The sequence below is a fragment of the Xyrauchen texanus genome, chromosome 40, assembly GCF_025860055.1.
Source record: "Xyrauchen texanus isolate HMW12.3.18 chromosome 40, RBS_HiC_50CHRs, whole genome shotgun sequence".
Classification (NCBI taxonomy): Eukaryota; Metazoa; Chordata; class Actinopteri; order Cypriniformes; family Catostomidae; genus Xyrauchen; species Xyrauchen texanus.
The window spans coordinates 1,816,499-1,844,043 of record NC_068315.1 but is presented as its reverse complement, the minus strand read 5'-3'; the positions used below and the strand labels follow the sequence as shown (position 1 = coordinate 1,844,043).

The window sequence follows — 27,545 nt, the reverse complement described above, 5'->3', positions numbered from 1 at the left end:
TTAATTACAGTAATTAATGACATAGTAATGCATTACACTCAACACTGGTTAAAAGTTAGAAACTGTTAATATCCGCAGAGTGAAACGCTTTTAACTTTAGGACTTTTATTTTATAAATGATGTGATTCGCGGCCATCTTTAAATGTGTGTTGTTTTTTTTTCGCTGCCTTCACATTGAAGTTTGATAATTATTGTATCAAATGTTGCATTGATTCGGACGGATTCAGATATAATTTCCATCATATTCCTGCGCGTCAGGATGATCCCGACCGAAGACGCGTCCGCTCGGAAGCGGGAGATTGAAGAAAAACTCAAACAGGTACTTTAGTAAGACAGGAAGACTTAATAATAACATCCTGAGAAATTCCGTGATCTTCTGTGGATGTCATTCATCTGTCACAGAGAGTGATACAATGTTACATTACATCGGATACAGTTTTAGAATCATTGTGTCAGAATGTAACAGTGTTATATTGTTATATTGTAACAGAAGAGCTGATGGAACGCGTCTCTGGCCTCTTACGTCAAACGTTCTAAACACACTCCAAACTAATGTGTCGCGTCACTTGCCGGCGTAACAACAACAACAGAACATCATTCTATGACATACTGATGATAACTGTACAGTTTACTAAACATTACAGAATGCACATATCATGAGTTGTATTGCTGTTAAATGTCCCTCGTCTACAGGAACAGGAAACACTGTCTTTTATCTGGGAAAGTCTGGAGAAGAGTGATCAGCTCACTAAAGGAATGGTGAGATATGAGCTATTTTTATCTATGGATGGTCAAAGTGGGCTAAAAGGAAAATTCTGTCAATGTTTACTCACCTTTATGTTGTTCTAAATCGGTTTGCTGTTATGTTTTGTTAATGGGAACACAAAAGGAGAACTTTTTGTTGGCAGTTCATAGTCAAGCTCCAAAAAAAGGACACAAAGCACCATAAAAGTCGTCCATACATCTCATGCGCTATATTCTAAGTCTTCTGAATTCAGATGATAGCTTTTTGTGGAGAACATACCAAAATAGAAGTCCTTATTCACTGCTAATTTCCTCGCCACAACAGGTCTCGAATCTTTTTGGGTGAACTGTTCAATTAAAGATCAGTCTGATTAGTTAGCAATGCATTAAAGTTCTATTCTTTTGTAGAAATGCAGTGATTAAATGATTGAGTGATTGTTTTGTATTCCTTGAAGGTGTCCATCCTGTCCTCATTTGAGAGCCGTTTAATGCAGCTGGAGAATTCCATCATTCCGGTTCACAAACAGACAGAGAATCTGCAGCGACTGCAGGAGAATGTGGATAAAACTCTCTCCTGTATGGATCACGTGATCAGCTATTACCATGTCGCCAAGGACACCGACAAAATCATCCGGGAAGGGTGAGTACCAGCTCCCCTGGGACTCTTATTTTGTAGTATTTCGGCCAGGTCCATTTAAAGGCATAGTTCACCCAAAAATGAAAATTCTCTCATTATTTACTCACCCTCATGATGACTTGCTTTCTTCTGCAGAACACATTTGAAGAAAAACAGAAAAATATCTCCGCTCAGTCGGTCCTTATAATGCAAGTGGATGGTGACCAGACTTTAGAAGCTCCAAAAAGAACAGACAGTCGGCATAAACGTCATCCAAACGACTCCAGCGGTTAAATGAATGTCTTGTAAAGTGACACGATCACTTTTGGTGCAAAAAAGATCAATATTTAATTACTTCTGGCAAGCTTCACGAGGGGGTGGAGATCACACCGTTTCTAGTGTTACATGTTCAAATGCCAGTGCGATTACGTGACACGCATGTACCGCTTCTGACCGGAAGCATTATTTAGAGTTTAAAAAAAGTACTTGAATATTGATCATTTTAGAAGACATTCATTTAACCGCTGGAGTCGTTTGGATGATGTTTATGCTCTCTGTCTGTGATTTCGGGATCTTTAAAAGTCTGGTCACCATTCACTTGCATGTTAAGGACCTTCTGAGCTGAGATATTTTTCTATTTTTCTTCCAATGTGTTCTGCTGAAGAAAGAAAGTCATACACACCTGGGACACCTTGAGGGTGAGTTAATAATGAGAGAATTTTCATTTTTGGGTGAACTGTCACTTTAAATGGACTATATTTCAGTGGTGGTGGTGTAGTGGTCTAAGCACATAACTGGTAATCAGAAGGTTGCTGGTTCAAGCCCCACTGCCACCACCATTGTGTCCTTGAGCAAGACACTTAACTCCAGGTCGATTTAATGCATTAATTATACAAAAAATTACTAAATGACTCATGCCTCCTGACCCATATGTTAATTCCATTATAAAAGTACATATTTTGGTACCAATTCGAGTACATGTTTTCACGAGCCAAGTCAGCAGGGGGCAGTAAGCACGCCTAAATAAAACTCACAAGCAGCGCAGAACACGTTCTTGACCGCTTGACTATGCACAACAGAACGCAGGGATCTTGCGATTTTCTAAATATCAGCTTCTTTAAACATGACGCATCGTCAGAAAACCAGCGAGGCGCTTCAAAAACGTCCGGCTGACGCACATGTACATAAATCAACAATTAAAAATAGCACAGCGTGTAACAACACGTCGTGCGAAAATCGGAATATCAGAATATATTATAAGTATTTGGAATATTTGGTATTATTATGTATTGATTATATTGAATTCTCTTTATTTTGAGGGGGGGGGGGCTGTCTCCGCAAATATTGAAATATGCGATTAATTGTGTTTGGTTAATTAATCGGCAAGTCTGGTGATTTACTTTTAAAATTAGATTTCTCCTCCAGAAATGTGTTTTTGGCACTGAAATGCGTTAATGAATGTCAAATTTGTGAACAAGGAAAAACATGGGATATGCGGCGTAGTGGGCTAAAGCACATAACTGGTAATCAGGAGGTTGCTGGTTTGACCCCCACAGTCACCACCATTGTGTCCTTGAGTAAGACACTTAACTCCAGGTTGCTCCGGGGGGGATTGTCCCTATAATAAGTGCACTGTAAGTCGCTTTGGATACAAACGTCTGCCAAATGTGTAAATGTAATATCGCAATTAAATTCAAAATTGCAATATCTTGCTATCATGATATGATATGAGAGCTTTTGTCTTGACCCACCATAACATTCAGTCCTGCAGGGCGACTGGACGAATATCTGGCTTGCATTGCAAAGATCCAGAAAGCCGTGGAGTATTTTCAGGACAACAATCCCGACAGTCCAGAACTCAACACAGTCGTATGTCTCATCCACGTCTCCCAAACTATCATAATCCCTCATTTTATTTAGAGTGTTCCTCAGTGAGGGCTGTTGTGTTGCAGAAAGCTCGGTTTGAGAAGGGGAAGGAGCTCCTGGAGGCGGAGTTTCGTAGTTTGTTGATGCGGTACAGTAAGCCAGTGCCGCCCATCCTCATCCTGGACGCGATTGGAGGAGACGAGGACATGGAGGTGCAGGAGGACGTTATGCTGGAGCACCTGCCTGAAGCCGTTCTGCAGGACATCATCTGCATCTCTGCCTGGCTGGTGGAGTACGGACGCAACCAAGGTTGATTGTTAAGTTCATGTTGATTTTGATGTTGATGAATTACTGCTATTAGTGACACCTGTGGCCGTTAAGTGAACTGCAGCCAGCGGCCTGTTGCTCATACTCGCGCTCGTGCATCGTAAGCATTGACCGAAACAATGACGTAACGTGCAAAGAGACTGAACGTGATTCACCGACATCATGCTGACTAATACGTTTTTTTAATTAATGCATATGAGCCATAACTCCTGACACATGTTTGTTTGTTTCTCTGCAGATTTCATGAATGTGTACTTTCAGGTCCGGTCCAGTCAGCTGGATCGGTCCATTAAGGGTTTGAAGGAGCATTTCCGTAAGAACAGCGCCACGTCCGCCATTCACTCCCCCGCCGTACAGGCCAAACGCAAGGAGACGCCCACCAAGAAGGCCCCGAAAAGACCAGGTCAGTGACCTTTAACCCCTGACATCACTCGCATCCCTTTGGGTTCACGGGTTTCCTGGTGGTGCTGACGGATTACAATCAGAGACATCTGACATTCATGACCTCATTTCCTGTTGAGAGATCTCCTCTCCTCTTTCTCCCAGTGTGTTCTCACTAAAGTCTCCTCTCTTGTCTCCTGTTTCACTCGTGTTTCATGATGTCAGTCTACATCCCAGGTAAAGTTTCAGCTTTAGTGTGACGTGTCCAGAGCTTGCTTACATATGTAGAGTCATAGCTTCCCATTCCACAACACTCACGTTCATACATGCATACGCATGCATATACATGCAATAGAGCAGGCGGCTGTATGTGCACGAAAGGCCTATTCACACTTGATGCAAATAAGTGGTAGAAAGAGGAGAGCGAGCGAGCGAGCGAGAGAGAGAGAGAGAGAGAAAAAAAAATCACTTACTCGCCCGTTCTCCAATACGCCGTAGCTTGGTCCTCGGCCACTCCTCCAACCTCTAATGGACGTCAGCCACGCCTCCCCGGGCGGATCGGAGGCAGTCCTCCGGCCCCTGGCTGACGGAACGCCCCGCTGCGTTTTTGCTGGATGGTAGGGGTCTCCCCCGCCTCTGGCTGCGGTAACCGCTCCAGGTGGTTGGTTGGGAGCCCCTCCTCCCCTCGCGGTCGGCGCCCGTTCCTCCGCTTCCAGGCGGACGGTCTCCTCCGTTCCTCCGGCGGATGGCCACGGCTGCTCCTTTGGGGTGGATTGTAGCGGCGAGAACTCCACTAAGGCGCATCCCTCCTCCTTCCCAGATTTCGGCACCAGTGTAAAGGGATCAATGGAAAGAGGCGGCGGGAACTGGCTTGATAATATAAATAATAGTTTAATATAAAACTGAAACAAAAAGACAAACACACAAAAGTGTCAGACAGCTGCCCGTAAATCTCTCTCTCTGTCGCACTGTCGTCTCCAGTCGGCCTTTATCCCTCTCGGAGGCTTGATTAGCCTGATTAGGGGCCGGGTGTGCAGAATCTCGACCCGGCTCCACCCTCTACTCAACCATTTTTACATAAACCGTTGTATTAAATTTTTTGTCAATTGTTTGTAAAACCAGTTTTACATACATTTTCTATGTAAATAATTGATTAAAAGTAAGCCAAATTTGTTGGTTTTACCAACTATTTACACAGGAATTGTTTCTGCACAAGTTTCGTGAATGACGCTCTGTGTAAATTGGCCTTTGTACACAAATGCATTCAGGTACACACACATACACACACACACTTGGGCACACACATCTAGACTTTTATAAAGCACATACAAGCACATACAAACACTGCAGAGCAGGTCAGTACAGGAACGCTTTACTAAGTGTCAGAAAACCCATGAGGTGCATCGGAGTGTCTTAAAGAGACAGTATTCTGTTATTGAGTGCTGTGAGTCAGTGTTGAACATGTTGCAGTGTTGTGTTAACTTCTTTGTGTGGTGGGGGAGTTTTGTCAGCTAACAGCATTGTATTGTGTAGTGAGTGCAGTCGACAGTAAGAAAGGAAGCTCTTTGTTTTCCACTAACCCTCAATACAGTCGCTAACCCCGCTAACTCATAAACACACACACACACACACACACACACACACACTGCATGCTTGTGCCACCACACGGGGGCACTGTGACTGTTCTGCCCTCACTAACAGACTGTCAGTGTCTTTGTGATGTTAACTAAATGAAATACTGCTGAAGAAAATGCCTACTGCTCATTAACTGATTTTTAAAGGGGTCATATAATAAAAATACATTTAAACACAAAAATAAAATGACCATAACCACGTGGGCAGTCACATGTCCGCGCACATTCACGTCAACATCTGTTTAGTGTTCAGCATCAGTTATAACAGAGCTCATTTACATATAGAAGTCTTAAAGGTACAGTAGTAAAAACAAAAAAAATGGATACATTTATGATATGACCCCTTTATGAGACTAGCCTTTGTTTTAGCTGCATGATTACTGTCTCATATATTTTAACGGTGCTCCTTGTAAATGTTTTGTTAAATAGGCTTTAGATTGGCTTGTCGAAATGCTAATGTGATGCTTGGCAGTGGCTGATGCTTTTTTTTTTTTTATTTGTATAAAACATCTCTGTAAATGACAATGCTACAGTTTATTAGCTGTGATGGAATAACAAGCTGTTTTTTATCCTAACTGTGTTTGAAGTATTGTGATGTTATTTTTGTGTTTGTGGTGTTCGCATGCACTGCAAGTGTTCTGTAGTGTGTGTGTGCATGTGTGTGCGTGCGTGCGTGCGTGCGTGCGTGTGTGCGTGCGTGCGTGCGTGTGTGCGTGCATGCGTGCGTGTGTGTGTGCGTGCATGCGTGCGTGTGTGTGTGCATGCGTGCGTGTGTGCGTGCATGCATGTGCGTGTGTGCGTGCATGCATGTGCGTGTGTGCATGCATGTGCGTGCGCGCGTGCATGCGTGCGTACGTGCGTGCGTGCATGCGTACGTGTGTGCGTGCGTGCATGCGTGCGTACGTGCGTGCATGCGTACGTGTGTGCGTGCGTGCATGCGTGCGTACGTGCGTGCATGCGTACGTGTGTGCGTGCGAGCATGCATGCGTGTGTGCATGCATGCAGGTGCGCGTGCGTGCGTGTGCATGCATGTGCATGCAGGTGCGCGTGCGTGCATGTGTGTGTGTGCATCCAGGGTCCAAAATAAATATTTTGCCTCACTTGCAAATGCCGTAAATATTTCTAACCAGCCATGAAACTGTATTTTGCTTTAATTACATTAACAATAATTCAATTGTGACAGTCAAAATATTTTTTAAGCTGTTTTTCCTCACACGTTACTCACATGTTATTGTGTCACTCGCAGCATCACATACAAATATTTCCTCCTATCCCCACGTAATATCGTATGGTGCCTTGAAAAAATAAATAAAGGTAATTCTGACTTAATATCGTGTGATTGAGACTTTATTCAGTATGTTGCAGTTGCAGTTTTATTTCTCATAATTGCTGCTTTATTTATGGCAATTGCCACTTTGTATTTCATCGTTGTGGCTTCATTTTTCATAATTGCAACTTAATGTCTTGCAACTGCGGCTTTGTCTCGTAAATGTGATTGCAGCCTAGATCTATTGCGACTTTATATCTTTTAATTGCGAATTTATTTCTCAATGCGAAGTGTATACAATGTCATCGATAAGAATGGGAAATATAGGCTTTTGACTTGACATGCTGCTCGCATCTGGTGTAAACGGGGTGTCAGAATTACCATTTTTATTGGCGGGATCAAGGCACCAAAATGTTCAGAGACAGCTATAAGTAAGCCATTCGTACATGGATCAAAAACCAGACTGACACCGCAACATTGAGTCATTTGGGGGGGGAAACGTGTTTGAAAACAATCCTCATTTTTGCAATTCCGTTTGGTGGCGCTAGTGGTGCAGAAATGACACTTTAAACCTTGTATTATGTAGCAGATCCTAATAAAAGGTACTGGCCATCTGGTACCCAAAGCTGTGCATTTGATACTTGGCGAGGATTCATTTTGGACTTTGTGTTTGTGTGAATGTGGTCTCAGCGGTGTGGTGCTCAGCTGTAGTCTCGAAGGGCTCTGGATTTGAAGCGGTTCTCTGGTGTCGGGTGAACAGTGTTTCAGAACACCTTTTCTGACACCTTTTCGGTCTCTTCCTCTGTTTCCCTTTTGAAATACCCTACATCTATCCCCCCCTTCTCTCTCTTTGGGTGTTGATGGCCGCAGGCACGATCCGTAAGGCTCAGAACCTGCTTAAACAGTACTCTCAGCATGGCCTGGATGGGAAAAAGGGTTCTAACCTCACTCCTCTGGAAGGTAACGCAGGCTGTCTTCTCTTTCTGCTTTCTTCTGCATGAGTCACAACAGTTTAATCCTCAGCGGGGCCAAACCACCGTGCCGTACGCTGCTGTTAGTCTTATTCGCTTCAACGCGATGATGATTAACAGTGCGCTTATGCTGCGTTCCATTGAATAAGTTGGATGTGGGACATTTAGTGAAATGCAGCATAAGGAAAGGCCTGGAATATGGGTGTGGTCATGCCATCTACTCCTGTGGACAAACTGTTGTGACATCGGTTTTTCTCCAAACGTCTTTTGGGTTTTGCTTGGTTTATTCAATCCACTTCGAAACTCCACTAACATCCGGCACTGTGGTTAAAACACACTCGGCTGCACTGCTCGGTGTGTGTAAGCGCTTCCTTTGCTTTGTGGGTGGGGTGAGCTTGTTCAAAACCATTTCTTTTTGGGTAAAAGTGACCCGGGACATTTGACTATATCCTAACTAATCAGGTTTCGATCATGACCTACGTGGGGTTAAGCACCTGTCTGATGACAAGCATGGGGCGGCTACAGGTAAGTCTCACCTCAAAGATTTAATAACAGTTACTCTGTAATTCAAGATATTGCATTAAATTGAATTCTTTCCATTCCAGACTTGATTCTGTCCGTTCATTGAACAGCAGTGTAATCAGTTCTTAACAATTAAAGAGGGAAACTTACACTTTTCAAATATACAGTTACCCCAAAATTTTCTTGGACACTTATGTGACATTTAAAAATGCGTTAGTGCCTTTGCATTAGATAACAAAATATCAAAGCAGCTGTCGTTTGCTGGTGCTTTTCTCAGGTGACAATTTTGCTTAATGACTTTCAATCGGTGAAGCAGATTTTCAGCAGGAAACGGATGGAGTGCGTACTCAGGTACGGAAGGAGGTATTGCCCCAAGTGAAGGAGTTCAAGTACCTCGGGGTCTTGTTCACGAGTGAGGGGACAATGGAGTGGGAGGTTGGCCGGAGAATCGGGGCAGCGGGGCGGTATTGCACTCGCTCCATCGCACCGTTGTCACGAAAAGAGAGTTGAGCCAGAAGGCAAAGCTCTCGATCTACCGGTCAATTTTCGTTCCTACCCTCACCTATGGTCATGAAGGCTGGGTCATGAATGAAAGAACTAGGTCATGAGTACAAGTGGTCGAAATGGGCTTCCTCAGAAGGGTGGCGGGCTTCTCCCTTCTCCCAGTCATCCGTGAGGAGCTCGGAGTAGAGCGTCGAAAGGAGTCAGTTGAGGTGGTTTGGGCATCTGGTAAGGATGCCCGCGGGGCGCCTCCCTAGGGAGGTGTTTCAGGCACGTCCAGCTGGGAGGAGGCCTCGGGGAAGACCCAGGACTAGGTGGAGAGATTACATCTCCACACTGGCCTGGGAACGCCTCGGGGTCCCCCAGTCAGAGCTGGTTAATGTGGCTCGGGATAAGGAAGTTTGGGGTCCCCTGCTGGAGCTGCTGCCCCCGCGACCCGACTTCGGATAAACGGTTGAAGATGGATGGACTTTTAATCAGCTGGTATGGCAGTGATTTATTTTTTTTGGTGGATATATAAAGTCATCACATTAATTACGGACTTGTTCCTCTCATTTTTAATCACCAGAAAGTGTCACAGTACCCTCTCTCTCTTTTTTTGTGGAGAATATCTATTGCTTCACCATTTGCTCAAGGTGTGCTTGTGCTGTCGTTCTTAAGTGTCCATTTACTCTTTGGGGCAACAATTGTTAAACAATGGCATCTGGTTAAAATGGTTTGAGTATCAGCAACTGGGAGACACTTTATTGGTTCCCTTTGGAAACATTAGTTTTGGGGCTGTTATGTTACATTCGTCAACCCTGAAAACAAATAAGAGAAAAAGAAACTTTGGATAAACATTTAGTTTAAAAACGACATCAAACAACAGTCTTAATACAATTCAATAACCATGAAAAAACACTTAAGCACACAGAATGTGCGAATGTGAAAGTTATGCGAGCGTGTTGGTGGCCGAGGAGCCTATTATGCAAATAAGGGGACCTATTATGCAAATTACACATTTACATGGTGTTTGTATATAAATGTGAGTCGGCCGTGTGTGTACACAACGAGCCTACAATGATAAAAGTCCACCTAGTCCTCTTTCTTATATTTCTGTTAATCAAAAACAGTGTCAAAATGAACCCTTTTCCGTTCTGCTCTAAAGTGACGTCACGTTAGAGCAGGCCACGCCCACAACTGGTGACTGACTCCGCCCTATTATCATAGCTCCTCCCCTGAGTGATTGACACACACAGTCCTAGAGCAGATACAGTGAGAAGAACAATGAACATAAGAGTCTTCATGTACTCCCGACATCAGAGCCGCTGAAGACACAGTGGACAAGTTTTGTTCTTGAAGGAAATGTGCCACAAAACATACAAAAATGTGTTTATGTTTGTGCAAATCATTTTACACCGGACTGTTTGTCAATGAGTGTCAATATACAAGCATGGATCAGACCAACTGTTCATGTTCCAGCTTTATATCCTGAAAATGAAAGTATCGCACTTTATATTTTGCACTTTAGCGCAAGCTGTAAAGGCACAGCCCTCTTCCGGAAAGGGGGTGGGGAGCATCAGCTCATTTGCATTTAAAGAGACACACACGAGACTTATATTACATCTTGTAAAAAGGGGCATAATAGGTCTCCTTTAAGAAAGTAAATAGTGTACATTTTGATTTAATGTTGATTATAAAGTATTTCTGCAACAATGCCAAATCTAAAAGCTGAAAGACGTAACTGTGAACCATTCAAGGTCCTAAACAAATACGGCAATCTCATCAGATGTATGTCAAGAGGTTTCTTTACTGTCGTCTCACAGATGTGTTTATGTGTGTATCTTAGGGAAAGATGATGTCCTGGACATTGAGATCGATTCATACATCCACTGTATCAGCGCATTTGTGAAGCTAGCGCAGAGCGAGTACGCCTTACTGGGCGAGATTATTCCAGAACATCACCAGAAGAAGACCTTTGACTCGCTCATACAGGTCAGTTCTGGTCTCCTCTTTTTGTTAATGCGTTTATTATATTTTGTTTACAAAACACATGAAATGGCTTGATGAGTTTCCTGTGTGTACAAGTTTGGGCAGGACACATTAAAGGCCTCATATCTTTTGTTTTTAAACAGCCAATAAACTTTTATTCACAATGGTGACCAGTGGTATAATTTAAGAAGAAGAAGAGACATTCTCATTCTTGATGAATGTTGTTTGACATATGTTTGAGTATGTATCTGTCTGTCTGTCTGTCATTTTCTCTATCTGTCTGTCGCCTTGCATGGCAGCTCTGCCGTCATTGGTGTGAATGGGTGAATGTGTCACAGTGTAAAGCCCTTTGAATACCGCTAAGGTTAAAAAAGTGCTATATAAGTGCTTTATTTTGTTAATTTCGGTATAAATTAGAACAAACTCCGAAACTGGCAGTTGTCTGTGCATTGAACAGCACGACTCATATAACAACTTCTCCCGGCTGATACACTGTCCCACGCGGAGACGCTCATCACTGGCGCGGAGATGCTCATCACTGGCGCGGAGATGCTCATCACTAGCGCGGAGGCGCTCCTCGCTGGCGCGGAGACACTAGTCACTGTCGCGGACACTGGCGCGGAAACGCTCGTCACGGACACTGGCGCGGAGACGCTCATCACTGCCTCGGACACTGGCGCGGAGACGCTCGTCACTGCCTCAGACACTGGCACGGAGACGCTCGTCACTGGCGCGGACACTGGCGCGGAGGCGCTCCTCGGTGGCGCGGAGACACTAGTCACTGGCGCGGAAACGCTCTTCACTGCCACGGACACTGGCACGGAGATGCTCGTCACTGCCTCGGACACTGGCACGGAGACGCTCGTCACTGCCTCGGACACTGGCGTGGAGACGCTCGTCACTGGCGCGGAGATGCTCATCACTGCCTCGGACACTGGTGCGGAGAGCTCGTCACTGCCTCTGATACTGGCAAGGAGACGCTCCTCACTGCCTCTGATACTGGCGCGGAGACGCTCGTCACTGGCGCGGAGACGCTCGTCACTGCCTCGGACACTGGCGCGGAGACGCTCGTCACTGCCTCGGACACTGGCACGGAGACGCTCGTCACTGGCGCGGACACTGGCGCGGAGGCGCTCCTCGGTGGCGCGGAGACACTAGTCACTGGCGCGGAAACGATCTTCACTGCCACGGACACTGGCGCGGAGACGCTCGTCACTGTCTCAGACACTGGCAAGGAGACGCTCATCACTGCCTCGGACACTGGCGTGGAGACGCTCGTCACTGGCGCGGAGATGCTCATCACTGCCTCGGACACTGGTGCGGAGAGCTCGTCACTGCCTCTGATACTGGCGCGGAGACGCTCGTCACTGGCGCGGAGACGCTCGTCACTGCCTCGGACACTGGCGCGGAGACGCTCGTCACTGCCTCGGACACTGGCGCGGAGACGCTCGTCACTGGCGCGGAGACGCTCGTCACTGGCGCGGAGACGCTCATCACTGGCGCGGAGACGCTCGTCACTGCCTCTGACACTGGTGCGGAGACGCTCATCACTGGCGCGGAGACGCTCGTCACTGCCTCTGACACTGGCGCGGAGACGCTCGTCACTGGCGCGGAGACGCTCATCACTGGCGCACGCTCGCTGCAGCTAGATTTAGTTTGTAGTGATCGCTTGTGACAGTGAATTATAATATGAGTCACGTGTGGATCTTATGGGGAAGAAAATCGTTGATAATCAACTCTATAAAGAAGAAAGAGTTTGTTTTTTGTGAGTTAAAGATGGATCGAAATCAAGTGAACACAAAGGTGAGAGTCTTCGCTCATTTTACAAAGCAAAAAATTTGTCAAAGTCTCATTAAAAAGTGAAATTCCTGAAAAAGAAATGTTGGCAGGACTAGTATATAAAAATACATTTAATTGTTATTTATTTTTCTTTTAAAATATTTAAAAACACTTTTGTCCACCAAATATGTCATCTGGTGTAAGTTACCCCCCACACCCATCCCATGTATTGAATATAATGTCATGCATATTTTTGGATATATTATTACAGTATGTGTTTCTCAGTTTTTGAGGATGCTGATAAATAGATGACCTCAAAGTGTCCAGACATAGTCTAAATAAATCTGCAATTTTGATTTCATGGAGTCTTTATTTGTATTTTGTATGTTGTGTCTTTGCAGGAGGCGTTGGATAACTTGATGTTGGAGGGTGATAATATCGTCTCGGCGGCACGTAGAGCCATTGTGAGACATGATTATTCTGCTGTCCTCACTATATTCCCCATTCTGCGCCACCTCAAACAAACCAAACCGGACTTTGACGTCACACTACAGGTAGAGAGAAAAATAACGAGTAAAACAGGATATCATTTGGATGTTATGCATTTGGACTCATACGGTTTTTTGTTATTTAATATCATGTTAATTTGACCTTTTTGAAATGATCGTAAACTGAAGTCTATGATGGGGTGGCTACTTAGAAGAACAGCCAATTAATCGCCTTTGCGATGATCTTCAGCCTCCGATGAAACTCAGGCAATATCTGAAATTTAGCATCGTAGCCGTTTGTGCCCAGTTATCTCTCTACTTAAGTTTCACACCACTCCAATTTTATTTATTAATGTATATATACAATGTAACAAATGTACCATCCTCCATCGTGGACTCCAACAACACTCTCCGTCCCATTGCTCGCCGGTCTAGATAGCGTCCGTTTGGTCGAACCACTTCCACATTTCCTTGATGGTTCTGTAGTCACGCATAAGTATTATTTAACTTTTCCCTGCACTGTTGGGAGGTCCGGTGGTAGCCGTGTGCGGCCAACAGCTGAGACACTTCCTGAGAGACTTTATTAATTTGTTCGTCGCTAACGAGAGGACCATCTGCACTTATTGACAACGGCGTGGTTTTGCGCACAGCCATTTATTTTTACAATCGGAAAGTCGCGTGAACAAATGATTCTGCTATCGCTGTTGCTAACTTTAAAGCTAGCAGGTTGATGTCCCGTGTGACTCTGATAGTGACGATTCTCTTTGACCAATCAGTGATCTGCAGGGTTTTGACATCACATTTAGTATCGTCTCTGCTCGCTTGGAACCTCGACGAGGTGGCACTAAAAAAAGTACCGGGTACCAGATACTATCCACAGTGGAAAACCCCCAAAAAGCCGGAGTTGAGTTGTACTGTGCACTGGAAAAGCCCCAAAAGAGTACTAAATAATAATAAGAAGAAGAAGAAGAATATCCCAGATGCAGTTTATTGTTCAACCAAAATCCCAAAAATAATTCAAATTAAGATTTGGTTGCACAACACTGGATTTGTAAATATAAACAAGCCCGAAACACACCCAGGACTCTTATTTTGAAATGGCAAAATGCTGAAAAAATCGGCAACATTCGCCTTCGATTTTTGCCGATAACAATATTTTCAAAAAGCGACTATCGGCACCGATTAATCGGTAAAACCGATATATCACTCTACCTCTATTTTTATCTTATTTCACCACAGTATAATGTTTCAGTGTTCTTAACTATTGTAAAATTGCACACTTTTGACTAACGGCTTTACGTATCTTTATTTGAGCTAACACTGAACTGGGGAGATGTTTGGTGCTCGTGACAGTGTGTCATGATTGACTTTCTAATGATGTTGTCCTGTGTTGTGTTGCAGGGAACTGCTGCCAGCACCAAGAACAAACTCCCAGCTCTCATCACCTCCATGGAGACTATTGGAGCTAAAGCGCTAGAGGAGTTTGCTGACAGCATAAAGGTAGAAATGCATTGAGATACATTACCAGTAGTCCAAGACCATATTTTCATGGTTTTCTGTGTAAACATTGTCATATTTAATACATTATTGTTTGTTTTAGGCCCGTTTTAGTTATAGAACAGTAATACTGTATTTTGTAAAGCAGAAATGTTTACTTGACTTCAATGGGATATAATAGTATACAGAAGCTGGTAGTTTGCATTGCCATGCTGAGCCGCATAGGCACTTTAAACCTTTAATTATTCACTTTAAGTTTACGTTTTTCACTGACATGTCTTAATTGTAATACCAATTTGTTCACTTAACCTAGAACATGTCATTTATTTAATTTATATTCTCAGCAGATAATATTGTTCAACCAACATAGGTTAAGGAATTAATAAATTAGGTTTATTTGATGTATGCGCCTAGAGTCAATAGTTCTTTAAACTATACATTTAATGCACTCAACCTACTCTGGTCTCGGACTGGACTTAGACTTGGATGAGCTGGTCTCGGACTGGAAATAGACTCCGATGAGCTGGTCTCGGACTGGACTCAGACTCTACCTACTCTGGTCTCGGACTGGACTCTGATGAGCTGGTCTCGGACTGGACTCAGACTCCGATGAGCTGGTCTCGGACTGGACTTAGACTTGGATGAGCTGGTCTCGGACTGGAAATAGACTCCGATGAGCTGGTCTCGGACTGGAAATAGACTCCGATGAGCTGGTCTCGGACTGGAAATAGACTCCGATGAGCTGGTCTCGGACTGAAAATAGACTCCGATGAGCTGTCTCGGACTGGAAATAGACTCGGATGAGCTGGTCTCGGACTGGACTCAGACTCTACCTACTCTGGTCTCGGACTGGACTCTGATGAGCTAGTCTCGGACAGGACTCAGACTCCGATGAGCTGGTCTCGGACTGGACTCAGACTCCGATGAGCTGATCTCGGACTGGACTCAGACTCTGATGAGCTGGTCTCGGACTGGACTCAGACTTGACCTACTCTGGTCTCGGACTGGACTCTGATGAGCTGGTCTCGGACTGGACTCAGACTCTGATGAGCTGGTCTCGGACTGGACTCCGATGAGCTGGTCTCGGACTGGACTCCGATGAGCTGGTCTCGGACTGGACTCAGACTCCGATGAGCTGGTCTCGGACTAGGCTCAGACTCTGATGAGCTGGTCTCGGACTGGACTCAGACTCGACCTACTCTGGTCTCGGACTGGACTCTGATGAGCTGGTCTCAGACTGGACTCAGACTCTGATGAGCTGGTCTCGGACTGGACTCTGATGAGCTGGTCTCGGACTGGACTCAGACTCCGATGAGCTGGTCTCGGACTGGACTCAGACTCTGATGAGCTGGTCTCGGACTGGACTCAGACTCTGATGAGCTGGTCTCGGACTGGACTCCGATGAGCTGGTCTCGGACTGGACTCAGACTCTGATGAGCTGGTCTTGGACTGGACTCAGACTCGACCTACTCTGGTCTCGGACTGGACTCTGATGAGCTGGTCTCGGACTGGACTCAGACTCTGATGAGCTGGTCTCGGACTGGACTCTGATGAGCTGGTCTCGGACTGGACTCAGACTCCGATGAGCTGGTCTCGGACTGGACTCAGACTCTGATGAGCTGGTCTCGGACTGGACTCTGATGAGCTGGTCTCGGACTGGACTCAGACTCTGATGAGCTGGTCTCGGACTGGACTCTGATGAGCTGGTCTTGGACTGGACTCAGACTCCGATGAGCTGGTCTCGGACTGGACTCAGACTCTGATGAGCTGGTCTCGGACTGGACTCAGACTCGACCTACTCTGGTCTCGGACTGGACTTTGACTCGGATGAGCTGAACATTACAATAATCCACCCTGCTGGTGATGAAAGCATGCACAAGTTTCTCTAGGTCTTGACTGGAAACAAAGCATCTAATTCTTGCAATATTTTTCAGATGATAGTATGCTGATTTAGTTATTGCTTTGACATGACTACTGAAACTGAGGTCTGACTCTAGAGACACACCAAGATTCCTGACTTGATTTTTGTTGTTTGACCCCTAGCATCAAGGTATGCATTCACCTTGAGAACGTCATCTTTGTTTCCAAACGTAGTGCAAAGGGTCAATGGAAATATAATAAAAAAAAATTCTTCATGTAAAGCTGCTACTAAGTGAAAATGCACCTAACATGTTATAACATGATAATAACATTGGTACTACATTGTAATTATTGTAGCACACCATACTAGCAAGGGTTTTGTTCCTTTTGTAAAAATAATAAATGTATACATTGTGTAAAGCATCTGCTAAATGACACATAATGCACCTAAGATGTTGTTACACGATCAACATATTGTACTTATTGTAATTATTGTACCACACCTCCATCTTTCGAGGGTCTTGTTCCTGTTGTAAATATAATTTCAACGTTAACTTCGTATAAAGCGTCTTGTAAATTACAAATAATGCAACTAATGCTTTGTTACACGATAATAACATTGTTATTAGCATGTAATTATTATACCACACCCCCCTCTATCGAGGGTCTTGTTCCCGTTGTAAATATAATTTAAACATATACTTTGTGTAATGCATCTGCTGAATGACAAATAATGCAATTTGGATGTTATTACATTGCAATCAGATTCCTTATTATGCACTATGACATTATAATAGTGAATCTGGATTATTTTATGTTACATTATTGTGATGTTCTCTTCTCCAACAGAACGATCCAGATAAAGAATACAACATGCCGAAAGATGGAACTGTACATGAGCTCACGAGCAACGTCAGATCAATTTATTGTCCATTTTATGCTAATGCTAGTTATGTATTCAACATCTAGTTATCTCTGAACAACAACACTCTCTTTGATCAGTTTTATCATTTGTTTTCTCAGGCGATCCTCTTCCTGCAGCAGCTGTTGGACTTCCAAGAAACGGCCGGGGCGATGCTGGCCTCACAGGGTAAAACTAAAATACTCTTGTAAAAGAAGACAATAACACAGATTATTCTTAAAGGTGCAGTACGTGACAGTACAGTCTATTTTATAAACAGCTGCAGTTATCATCCACCCAATTTAGCTAACCGCTATTGCTAAAGCTAGCTAGCTAGCTAGCTAACGGCGTCATAGGCTATCGTATAAATGCAGTCAATGTATAATGCAAAGAAAAGTGATTACTTCAAACTACAGTCAGACCGATATCCACACTCTGTTTTAGCCATGTTCCAGCTCTGTAGAGTCAAATATAAAATACAGTCTCAAAGTTTGTAGTAAAACAATCATAACTGTGTAATTTTAATTATGCTACCTCATCTGTCAGCATGATGCCGGTGAATCACGTTCAGCCTATTTGTACGTTACCTCATCGTTTTGGATGCTCGCTCGCGTCCCTATGGAGTGTGTGCACGAGCAACAGGTAGCTGCTGCAGTTCACTTAACGGCCACAGGTGTCACTAATAACAAGGGTTATAATACTGCACCTTTAAATTCAGGGTTCCAACCTGAATCCCATAATATTTTGGGGTTCAAGCTATGAAAACATATAGTTGCTATAGTGACTAAACTAGGCTGTGAAAAGTTTGCATCCAGTAATCACAAGCAGCTGGAATTGTTTTGGTCAAAAAGTATGTGAACCCTGTAAATCAAAGGTCTAATCTGTACCCAGATGATAAATCTGACAGTCTGTGATAATTCTCAATTGATTATTGTGTGTTGTCAAACGGCATATTTAATCTAAAGCTTCATTGTGTCTTTAACAACTCAACACTAATGTCATTTGTTGGAGAGAATAAGATGAAATTAATTTCTTGATGTATGGCATTAATGTTCATAACACAAACAGATGCCCATCTTCACCCCATTGTCTTTCCTTTTCTCCTTCTCATTTATCGGCTTTCTCTGGGTTCTCCTGAAGTTCCTTGAATTGTTCTGAGATCAGGTGTGGGTTTGGATACCTGGTCCCACCTCAATTCTTGAAAGCCATCTTTTATGCTTTTGTTTCTTCCTGTACCTTGTTTTGGCATCCTGCTAAAGCACCCCAAATAACAGTAATTCTTCCCCTAAAATGGCGATATTCTGCACATAATATTTTCTTTTGACCATCATTAATTCTCGACTGCATTGCAACTCTTACAACAACATACTGGGCCGGGACACTAATGAGTACTTTGGGGAAAATATGCTTAAATGCAGGGCCGCCGCTGGCCAAATTGATGCCCTGCGTAGAGTTCCAGGCAGGGGCGTTTCTAGAGACTCTGGGGGCCCCGGGCAGAAAGGGCCTTTTCCTCTTCCTTTCGTTTTCTTTTAATATGCCCGGACGTGTAAATCCGCTTCATGGTCCGTCATTTAATCGCCACTCTGAAACTACAAAACTTTTCACAGCGAGCTCGTAGCATGGGGGCCCCTTTAGGGGGGTTCCGGACGTGTCATAACTGTGTCTGGTACCATCAAATAATTTAAGGGGGTTCCATGTTGTCTTTGCTGTTGTCCAGTGTAATCAGCCATCCTTGAGGGGGCCCACTTCCAGCTTGGGGCCTGGTTTGCCTACCCCATTGCAACATCTCTGGTTCCAGGTGGACGGGACGGGGGGGTGTTCACATAAGATGAGCGTGAAGCGATCATCTGAATGGGTGTTTGTGGGGGTTCGCGTGATATGAGCACGAAGCGATCATCTGTGTTCTGCAACTGTTTTCGGATCCTTGAATAATGTATAACGTGCCAGTAATGGCAGCCGTTGGAATTTCTGGTGCCCCCCTATGTTAAGATGGTGCCCCCCTAGGGAGTTGGTGCCCTACAGGGAGCGGCATTACTGCTTAAATGTTTCTTTATGCAAAATAAAATGTATATTTTTGTGAGATTGACCCATTTAAAAGTTAAATCATAGTGCCTTACATGAGCTGAATTTATTCAGTTAGATTGGATTTTTGAGGACACTGCAGATGAGACTTTGCTTTTTAGTTCCTCTGTTTCCACCTTCACAGCAGTGCATGCTAACTAAAGCTCCTCCCACTCATCCATAAACCCCGCCTCCGCCTGTCTGCCTCTCTGTCACGTGATCTTTCTCTTCCATCCTGGCTGGCTACTATTGTTTAAGCTCTTCACTAACAAAACTGTTTTAACTTCTTACCCTTTGACTCTCTCTCTCTCTCTCTCTCTCTCTCTCTGTTTTCTGCTTTGCTTCTGTCCTGTAGTACTCGGGGACACTTACAATATTCCTTTAGACCCCCGAGGTAAGAGCCCGCGCTGATGAATACAGTGGGACTATTGGCTCAGGCTCCTTTGTTTAAAGTCAACGTAAAATCAAAACTGACCCTATTTATGAATGAATACAGTAATGCATCATGCATATCGGCATCGTTATTCCAAACAAAAATAAAGTGTTTGCTTTTATAATCTTTTATCGAAATGTTTCGTTCTGTGCTAACAGAAATTGAACTACTGCCCCCAGTGGCCGCAGCTGGAAGTGTTGTTGAATGTATGAGCACTGTGTGTCCACAGAGGGGCGACAAAAGCGAGTTGTTTTTTTAGTTGCATATGATGTAATGCAGTCAACAGGAATGAATATTTTATTAACTCTGACCCAAAACCTGAACCTAACCATCAGTGGAGTGAAAATGACATTTTAGTGCAAAACTTGTACTTGTACTCATGCTTCAACAACCAGGGACGTTTATTACAAAAGTGTGTATATATATATATATATATATATATGGGGTCAGTTTTAATTTCATGTTGTTTTTCTGAATGTTTACTGCCTTCGTAGACATGCTGGTGTTTCTGAATGTGTTACAATTCCAGGAATTCCTTTTACTGCATCAAATATTCAGAGAGTTTTATCAAATGTTATTGGTTCTAAGGATCATTATTGTAGTCCGTGCAACCAACTTTAGACCTAAAACATGTCTATATTGTTCATATATATATATACAATCTGGGGGTCTGGGTATCTCAGCGAGTATTGACACGTATAGGGCGTGCTGAGCGACTCCAGCCAGGTCTCCTTAGCAACCAAATTGGCCCGGTTGCTAGGGAGGGTAGAGTCACATGGGGTAACCTCCTCGTGGTCGTGATTGGTGGTTCTCGCTCTCAATGGGGCGTGTGGTGAGTTGTGCGTGGATCGTGGAGAGTAGCATGAGCCTCCACATGCTGTGAGTCTCCTAAGCAACCATATTGGCCCGGTTGCTAGGGAGCGTAGTGTCACATGGGGTAACCTCCTCGTGGTCGTGATTAGTGGTTCTCGCTCTCAATGGGGCGTGTGGTGAGTTGTGCGTGGATCGTGGAGAGTAGCATGAGCCTCCACATGCTGTGAGTCTCCTAAGCAACCATATTGGCCCGGTTGCTAGGGAGGGTAGGGTCACATGGGGTAACCTCCTCGTGGTCGTGATTAGTGGTTCTCGCTCTCAATGGGGCGTGTGGTAAGTTATGTGTGGATCGTGGAGAGTAGCATGAGCCTCCACACGCTGTGAGTCTCCGTGGTGTCATGCACAACGAGTCACGTGATCAGATGCGCGGATTGACGGTCGCAGACGCGGAGGCAACTGAGACTCATCCTCCGCCGCCAGCCGGGTTGAGGCGAGTAACCGCACCACCACGAGGACCTACTAAGTAGTGGGAATTGGGCTTTCCAAATTGGGAGAAATAAGATGTATGCAATCTACAGCAGCTGTAAACATGGATTTTAATTGGTGTCGAAATGTGCCAATTCAGCTGATCTGAGACCTGTTGAGTCTCATTGAGTGTTGGGAGTACTATGTGTTAATGTACATGGACTGTATATGTTTCCAGAAAGCAGTTCATCTGCCAGCAGCTACAGTTCAGAGTTCAGCCGAAGACTTCTAAGCACATATATCTGTAAGATACACATACACACATTTTTTCGTACATTTTATGCAATGGTTGATAGGTACACTTTTTCATTTAAGTAAATGTTTGTACATTTTTGTTCATTTGTAAATTAATTACATAAACGTGTCTCTGTGTTTGTAGATAAAGTCTTGGGAAACCTGCAGCTGAATCTGTCAAACAAAGCAAAAGTGTATGAAGATCCGGCCCTGAGAGCAATTTTCCTTCATAACAACTACAATTACATCCTGAAATCTCTGGAGAAGTGAGTAATATTCACTCTCTCGTTGATGGGGATGGAAGTAGGAAAGCATTTAACAATTCTGGGGTTGATTCTATTGAATGATGCCATTAACGTGTTGTGCATGTGTATCTTGAACCTCTTGTTTGATCTGCCCCTGGAGGCATTTTTGAAAGATTTAGCTTCTGGGACGTCTTAACAGGAAGCAAATGCTCATAAGTTGGGTTAATTTCATTTGATTGAAAACCCTCTGGAATGTGGAAAAAGTCGATTTGGAATTTTTTTGTTGTTTTTCTTTTATAATACATTTTAGGAGGTAAATAATAAACAAAAACGTTTGTTTTGTTTCCCATCATGTCAAGTGTTCAAATGACAAAGGAATCGAAAGTTACTGCATTTTGACCTCTGGTGGTCTTTCTTTACTCTAATGGTGCGTTCACATACAACGCGAAAAATAATGCAAACCCACGAGTATTCCCTCTTCTCTTCCGGAAAAGTGCAGGAGGAGGGGCTTCTACGACAACTTATCTTTCCGCCATCAACCATGGCCGATATGTGACATCCGGACAATCTCAATGCTGATAGGCTTTCGCGACAACGTGTCATACAGATATTTCACTCGAGTTGGAAATTTCAACTCGCGCGAACATGCGAATAAGTGTTTTCGCTTCATGACATTCGCTTCATTTGCGCCGCGTGCCGCGCATTCACGTCTTTGCATTGACTTTGTATGTAATTGCGCCACGCGAAACGCTCGAATTGCGTTGTATGCGAACGCACCACAGTGTTTTGTTGGACATTAAAAGGGAATAACTGAGAAATGTTAATGCAAACATCTCAATAAAATATTAGAATACTTCCAAGTTATATCAACTAAGTGCCTAATTGTACAAATCAGCTCACATGGGTGCCTTATGGGCAAAAATGTGCCTTGAGCGCCGCCTTGTGCGCAGTCTGTGTATGAGCGGACTGGATCTGCTCACCCCAAGTGGGACACGTGCGTATTTCCAAATATGGATTCTAACTCTCTCTAGACATCCAACAACGATGATTTAACACATACAGTATATGATGCGATGGAACTTGTTTCAGTGAACTAATCCCTGAGAAACCCTTGCTAAAGCTAAGGCATTAGCGATTAGTGATAGCTGTCGTTGAGAGTCTTTGAGTCATATTTCAGGATCTACACTTCATATGGCATTGAGTGTGGGATTGTTTGATTCAGAATCGTCTGCTGGAAGTTATGGTATGCCATTATCGATATCATGTTTATTCTTCATGAAGTAATAAACCAAAATGTGACGACTAAACTGTTTAGCTGTTTACTATACATGTGGATTTTCACACTTAAAACTAATTGTAGTTTGACCACTGGTTGAAATAAATTTGATTGTTGTATTCTACTAATCACAACCTTTCCAAAGAAAGATAATACATGGCTATGTGATCTTTTTGATCTTGTTACCGGTTCTAAATATGATCGTTTGATCGCAAATATGCAAATTACGAAAAGGGAATGGTTCTAGTTTGTCAGCACATTTAAAAGCAGTGTTTCAGTGAGTTGGTGAGGCCAAGTCAAACCAATAACGTGTGAGTTCAAGACTGATTTGGGTTTTGAATGCCGTTTGATGTTTATTGTGTGTCTTGCACAGGTCGGAGTTGATTCAGCTGGTTGCTGTGACTCATAAGAAAGTGGAGAGCTCATACAGAGAGCTCATTGAACAGGAGATTCAGAATTACCAACGCAGGTAAATGCACCTGTACACACACTCTTATGAGGCTTCTGTAAGGAAGGAACGAATGACTTTCTGACCTTTACTCCCCTACAGCTGGATAAAGGTCACGGAACATTTGACTGAGCGGAACATTCCAGCATTTCTGCCTGGAACCAAGGTAAGGACACGGGTGGTACATACAGTGTCAACACTTAAAGCATCAAAGCTAAACGTCCCCATAGAATATTTAGGGTTATTTTTGAATATCAAACAGTCATGGGGCCTGATGTGTACATTTCTATATAAATCATCTGTAAAATCATTATTACATAAATTGTTGCGTTCAATTCAATACGTGAACAATTGACACAAAAATGAGTGTTTTGTTAATTACGTAAAGTTTGGGTGCTTGGATCGAATTTGGGTTTGTTTCCTCCCTCTCCCCTGCCCCCGCTGGTCTCTGTTCACATCATAATATTTGGGTCAAAACACAAAAATATAAACACACAGAGCAGATGCCTGTAATTCTCTCTTTCGAACCATCGTCCCGGCCGGCTTTATCCTTCGCGCGCCCCCATCAGGCTGATTGGGGACCGGATGTGCATTGTTCCAGCCCGGTCCCGCCCTCCTCCCTCCGTTGCCTCTGGCCGGGGGGCCCCCGGTATGATGTACATCTCCCCCCTCACTTTATCTTCATCCTAACTCCTATAAAGCATCTGAAAGATGTTTTTCTCAATGCGAAAATGATGAATATAGGATTTCTAATGAAAAACGAGTCCTACTGTCCACTATAGTGGTCATTGTGTTTAACAGTGTGCCGTTTCACGATAATTCGCTCAAATTGTAAAAATAGCATATCGGATGAAACCAGAGACTCTAGTCTTGAAACACAAACAAACGAGCTTCAATGTGAAAACTTATTTGGTTTCTTACCAGTTGTGGTTATGTTGGTGTTTCTCCTAAAGACTCCGCTGTGATCAGCGCCATGTTGTTTTGTCACATGACTCGATGCGGCAAAAGTTTCACACTTTACTGACATCCCAGAGTCTTTTGAACTGAGATCAGTCAGTTAAAATCTAATTATGCCACGCGGATAGCGAAGACAAAGCAGAATGTCCATGCAGAAGGACGCGGGCGCCCAAAGGTAAAATAATTGGATTTTATATTGCCATTGCACTAAAGAAAAATGTATTTTTTACTTTGTATTAAATTGAGAGCATTAGTGATGCAAATCTTTCTTTTAAGTGAACATGTTGAATTGGTTTATACCACAATACATGGTGTAGACACAGTGACAGTAGCCATATATATCATATATTCCATTGATCTTCATGCAATTGTGATTTATTTCCAATAACAGCTGAAAGACAAAGAACGGCAGATCATCAAGGACAAGTTTAAGGTATTACAGATCAAGCGTCGTCTTTAAACTGTTTGTGTGCTCTTGTGTGTAGTATGTATGAAGCATAATTGTCATAGTTGCGATGAGCAGATGGGTTGAGTTTGGCGTTTTCAGGAGCTGCCTGTGTGTGTGTGTGTGTGTGTGTGTGTGTGTGTGTGTGTGTGTGTGTGTGTTTCTGCAGGGTTTTAACGATGGTCTTGAAGAGCTGTGTAAGATTCAGAAGGGTTGGGCGGTTCCTGATAAAGAGCAGCGTGATGCGATCAGACACGCGCAGAAGAGAGTCGTGTCAGAAGCGTATAAAGCCTTCCTGCAGAGGTGATGCGTTAATACACACACACACACACACACACACGACATATACAAGCATAGATGCATGGTGAGAGTGGGGTAAGCTGTGCCACAGGCAAGCACCACTAACGGATTGAATTTTCTACCTTGTGTTTGTCTCTACAGATGTGCCAACATATCGTTCACCAAAAACCCGGAGAAATATCACCGATACGCCCCTGAGCTGGTGGAAGAGATGATCGACAAGCTCTTTGACACTTCGGCATAGGCCACGCCCACTTCGTTACCATAGCAACTGGTTCCTTGGGCAACAAGCATCCTGCGTTTCCCCCCCTTGCTTCATAACACTATATCTGGTCCATGTAAATCCAGGTTTTTGTCATAACTTGCTGTGGCCACGGTGAAATCTCATTGGCCTTCATAAGAGTACACTACACATCAGATGTCCTCTGATTGGCCGTGATTGTGTCGGGTTGTCTCGCTAATTGCACTTGTCAGTACAAGGTGTAAAACACTACCTGAATATTGGAAATTCATGGTGTTTTTGTTTTGTATACACAATTATTTATGTACATCTTTAAATAAAATGTATATTTGAGTGCTGCATTTCTGCGACTATGGCTGTGTTTTATACCCTAGTGAGCTGCCTACCTAGACAGCATTCCTTAGGGAGGTTATTCCTGTTATGTAAGGCGATTTAAAAATAAATAAATGTCTATATTTAAAGTAGTAATGATATTACCGACTACTCTCCTGTTTTAATCAGTTTATCTTTTATATTTTGGTGGTGATCTTCATTTGTCAACCGTTATGATGACTATGTGTAGTGAACAATTGGGGAGGGCGTGCCTCCCCACTTCGGCATATGCCACGCCCACTTCTTTACCATAGCAACTGTTTTTTTTAGACTTTGTATAGTGAATAATTGCATATTAAATATGGGGAATTTGCTGTAAAATCAGCATTAAAGTCTCTAATAAGCTCCTTGTCGTGACATGAAAGTACGTAGTTATATCTCAACATATTTTAAATTGTATTAATTTAGCTTAAAATAGCACAAGGCAATTTATTATCATTTAACGCTAAAATTCATGGGTGTTTCACAAACATTACTACATACCTCGTATGTATAACTATTACAAATTGATCTTCATAACGGCCAGATAGTCTCAAATTTGCAAGACAATTGTAAAATAGCCCCACTGAGAGTGAACTGCATTATAGTGACCACGAGGAGGTTACCCCATGTGACTCTACTCTCCCTAGCAACCAGGCCAATTTGGTTGCTTAGGAGACCAGGCTGGAGTCGCTCAGCACGTCCTGGATTCAAACTCGTGACTCCAGCGGTGTGATGGTCATCGTCAGTACTCGCTGAGATACCCAGACCTCCTGTTTTAGCATTGTTGAAGATTCGCAGCTCTGATGGTCCGTGTGATAAAGGGTCTAGATCAGGGAAGACTGTTTGCATTCCTGCACCTAAACAATCACCCAGTGACGGGACGTCCTGCAACGTCTGTGGATGCGGCACTGAGCAACACAGTACAACAGCTGTGTGTTACACTTCTGGTTCCTCAATGGAGTGTGTGTGTGCGCGCGCCTGTGTGTGTGTGCGCGCGCCTGTGTGTGTGTGTGCGTGCATGTGTGTCTGTGTGTGTCTGTCTGTGTGTGTGTGTGTGTGTGCATGTGTGCCTGTGTGTGTGTGTCAGTGTGAGTCAGTGTGAGTGTGTCTGTCAGTATGTGTGTGTGTCTGTGTGTGTCAGGGTGTATGTGTCTGTCAGTGTCTGTGTGAGTGTGTCTGTCAGTGTGTGTGTGTGTGTTTGTGTGAGTGTATGTCTGTGGAGTGTCTGTGTGTGAGTGTCTGTGTGTGTGTGTGTGTGTGTGTGTGTGTCTGTCTGTGTGAGTGTGTCTGTGAGTGTGTGTGTGTGTGTGTGTGTGTGTGTGTGTGTGTCTGTCTGTGTGAGTGTCTGTGTGTCTGTCTGTGTGAGTGTCTGTGTGTGTGTCTGTGTGAGTGTCAGTGAGTGTGTTTGTGTGAATGTGTCTGTGTGTGTGAGTGTGTTTGTGTGAGTGTGTCTATGTGAGTGTGTGTGTTTGTTAGTGTGAGTGTGTCTATGTGTCTGTCAGTGTGTGTGTGTGTGTCAGTGTGTGTCTGTCTGTCAGTGTGTGTGTGTGTGTGTCTGTCAGTGTCTGTCTGTGTGAGGGTCTGTGTGTGTGTCTGTCTGTCAGTGTGTCTGTGTGCAGTGTGTGTCTGTGTGTCAGTGTGTGTGTGTGTGTGTGTGTGTGTGTGTGTGTGTGTCAGTGTGTGTCTGTCTGTCAGTGTCTGTCTGTGTGAGTGTGTGTGTGTGTGTGTCTGTCTGTGTGAGTGTGCGTGTGCGCGTGCGCGTGCGCGTGCGCGTGCGCGTGTGTGTGTGTGGTGTGTGTGTGTGTGTGTGTGTATAAAGATGACTAAGTTAGGATCATTGGAACACATGTGTATGTAATCCCAGTACATCTGGTGAGTGGGAAAGCCT

At 43.9% G+C, this 27,545-nt stretch overlaps 1 protein-coding gene across 10 annotated transcripts; it reads left to right on the top strand.

Annotated features, from left to right (window-relative positions):
• The first annotated feature begins 151 nt into the window (after positions 1-151).
• LOC127633713 (exocyst complex component 7) lies at positions 152-25,773 on the top strand. Of its 10 annotated transcripts, XM_052112987.1 has the most exons (22): positions 152-319; positions 694-759; positions 1,200-1,384; positions 3,124-3,229; positions 3,313-3,535; positions 3,792-3,956; positions 4,160-4,171; positions 7,706-7,795; positions 8,269-8,331; positions 10,658-10,803; positions 12,981-13,133; positions 14,469-14,567; positions 17,274-17,336; positions 17,448-17,514; positions 19,742-19,780; positions 21,336-21,401; positions 21,537-21,657; positions 23,286-23,381; positions 23,463-23,526; positions 24,709-24,750; positions 24,932-25,065; positions 25,204-25,773. In XM_052112987.1, exons 1-22 carry the CDS (start codon positions 260-262, stop codon positions 25,304-25,306), a joined length of 2,163 nt encoding a protein of 720 aa, XP_051968947.1. In that variant the 5' UTR covers positions 152-259; the 3' UTR covers positions 25,307-25,773. The 10 variants fall into 10 exon arrangements, with proteins under 10 accessions (XP_051968947.1, XP_051968940.1, XP_051968941.1 ...); XM_052112980.1 differs by lacking the exon at positions 7,706-7,795 and having other exon boundaries at positions 25,204-25,772; XM_052112988.1 differs by lacking the exon at positions 8,269-8,331 and having other exon boundaries at positions 181-319.
• The last annotated feature ends 1,772 nt before the right edge of the window (positions 25,774-27,545 follow it).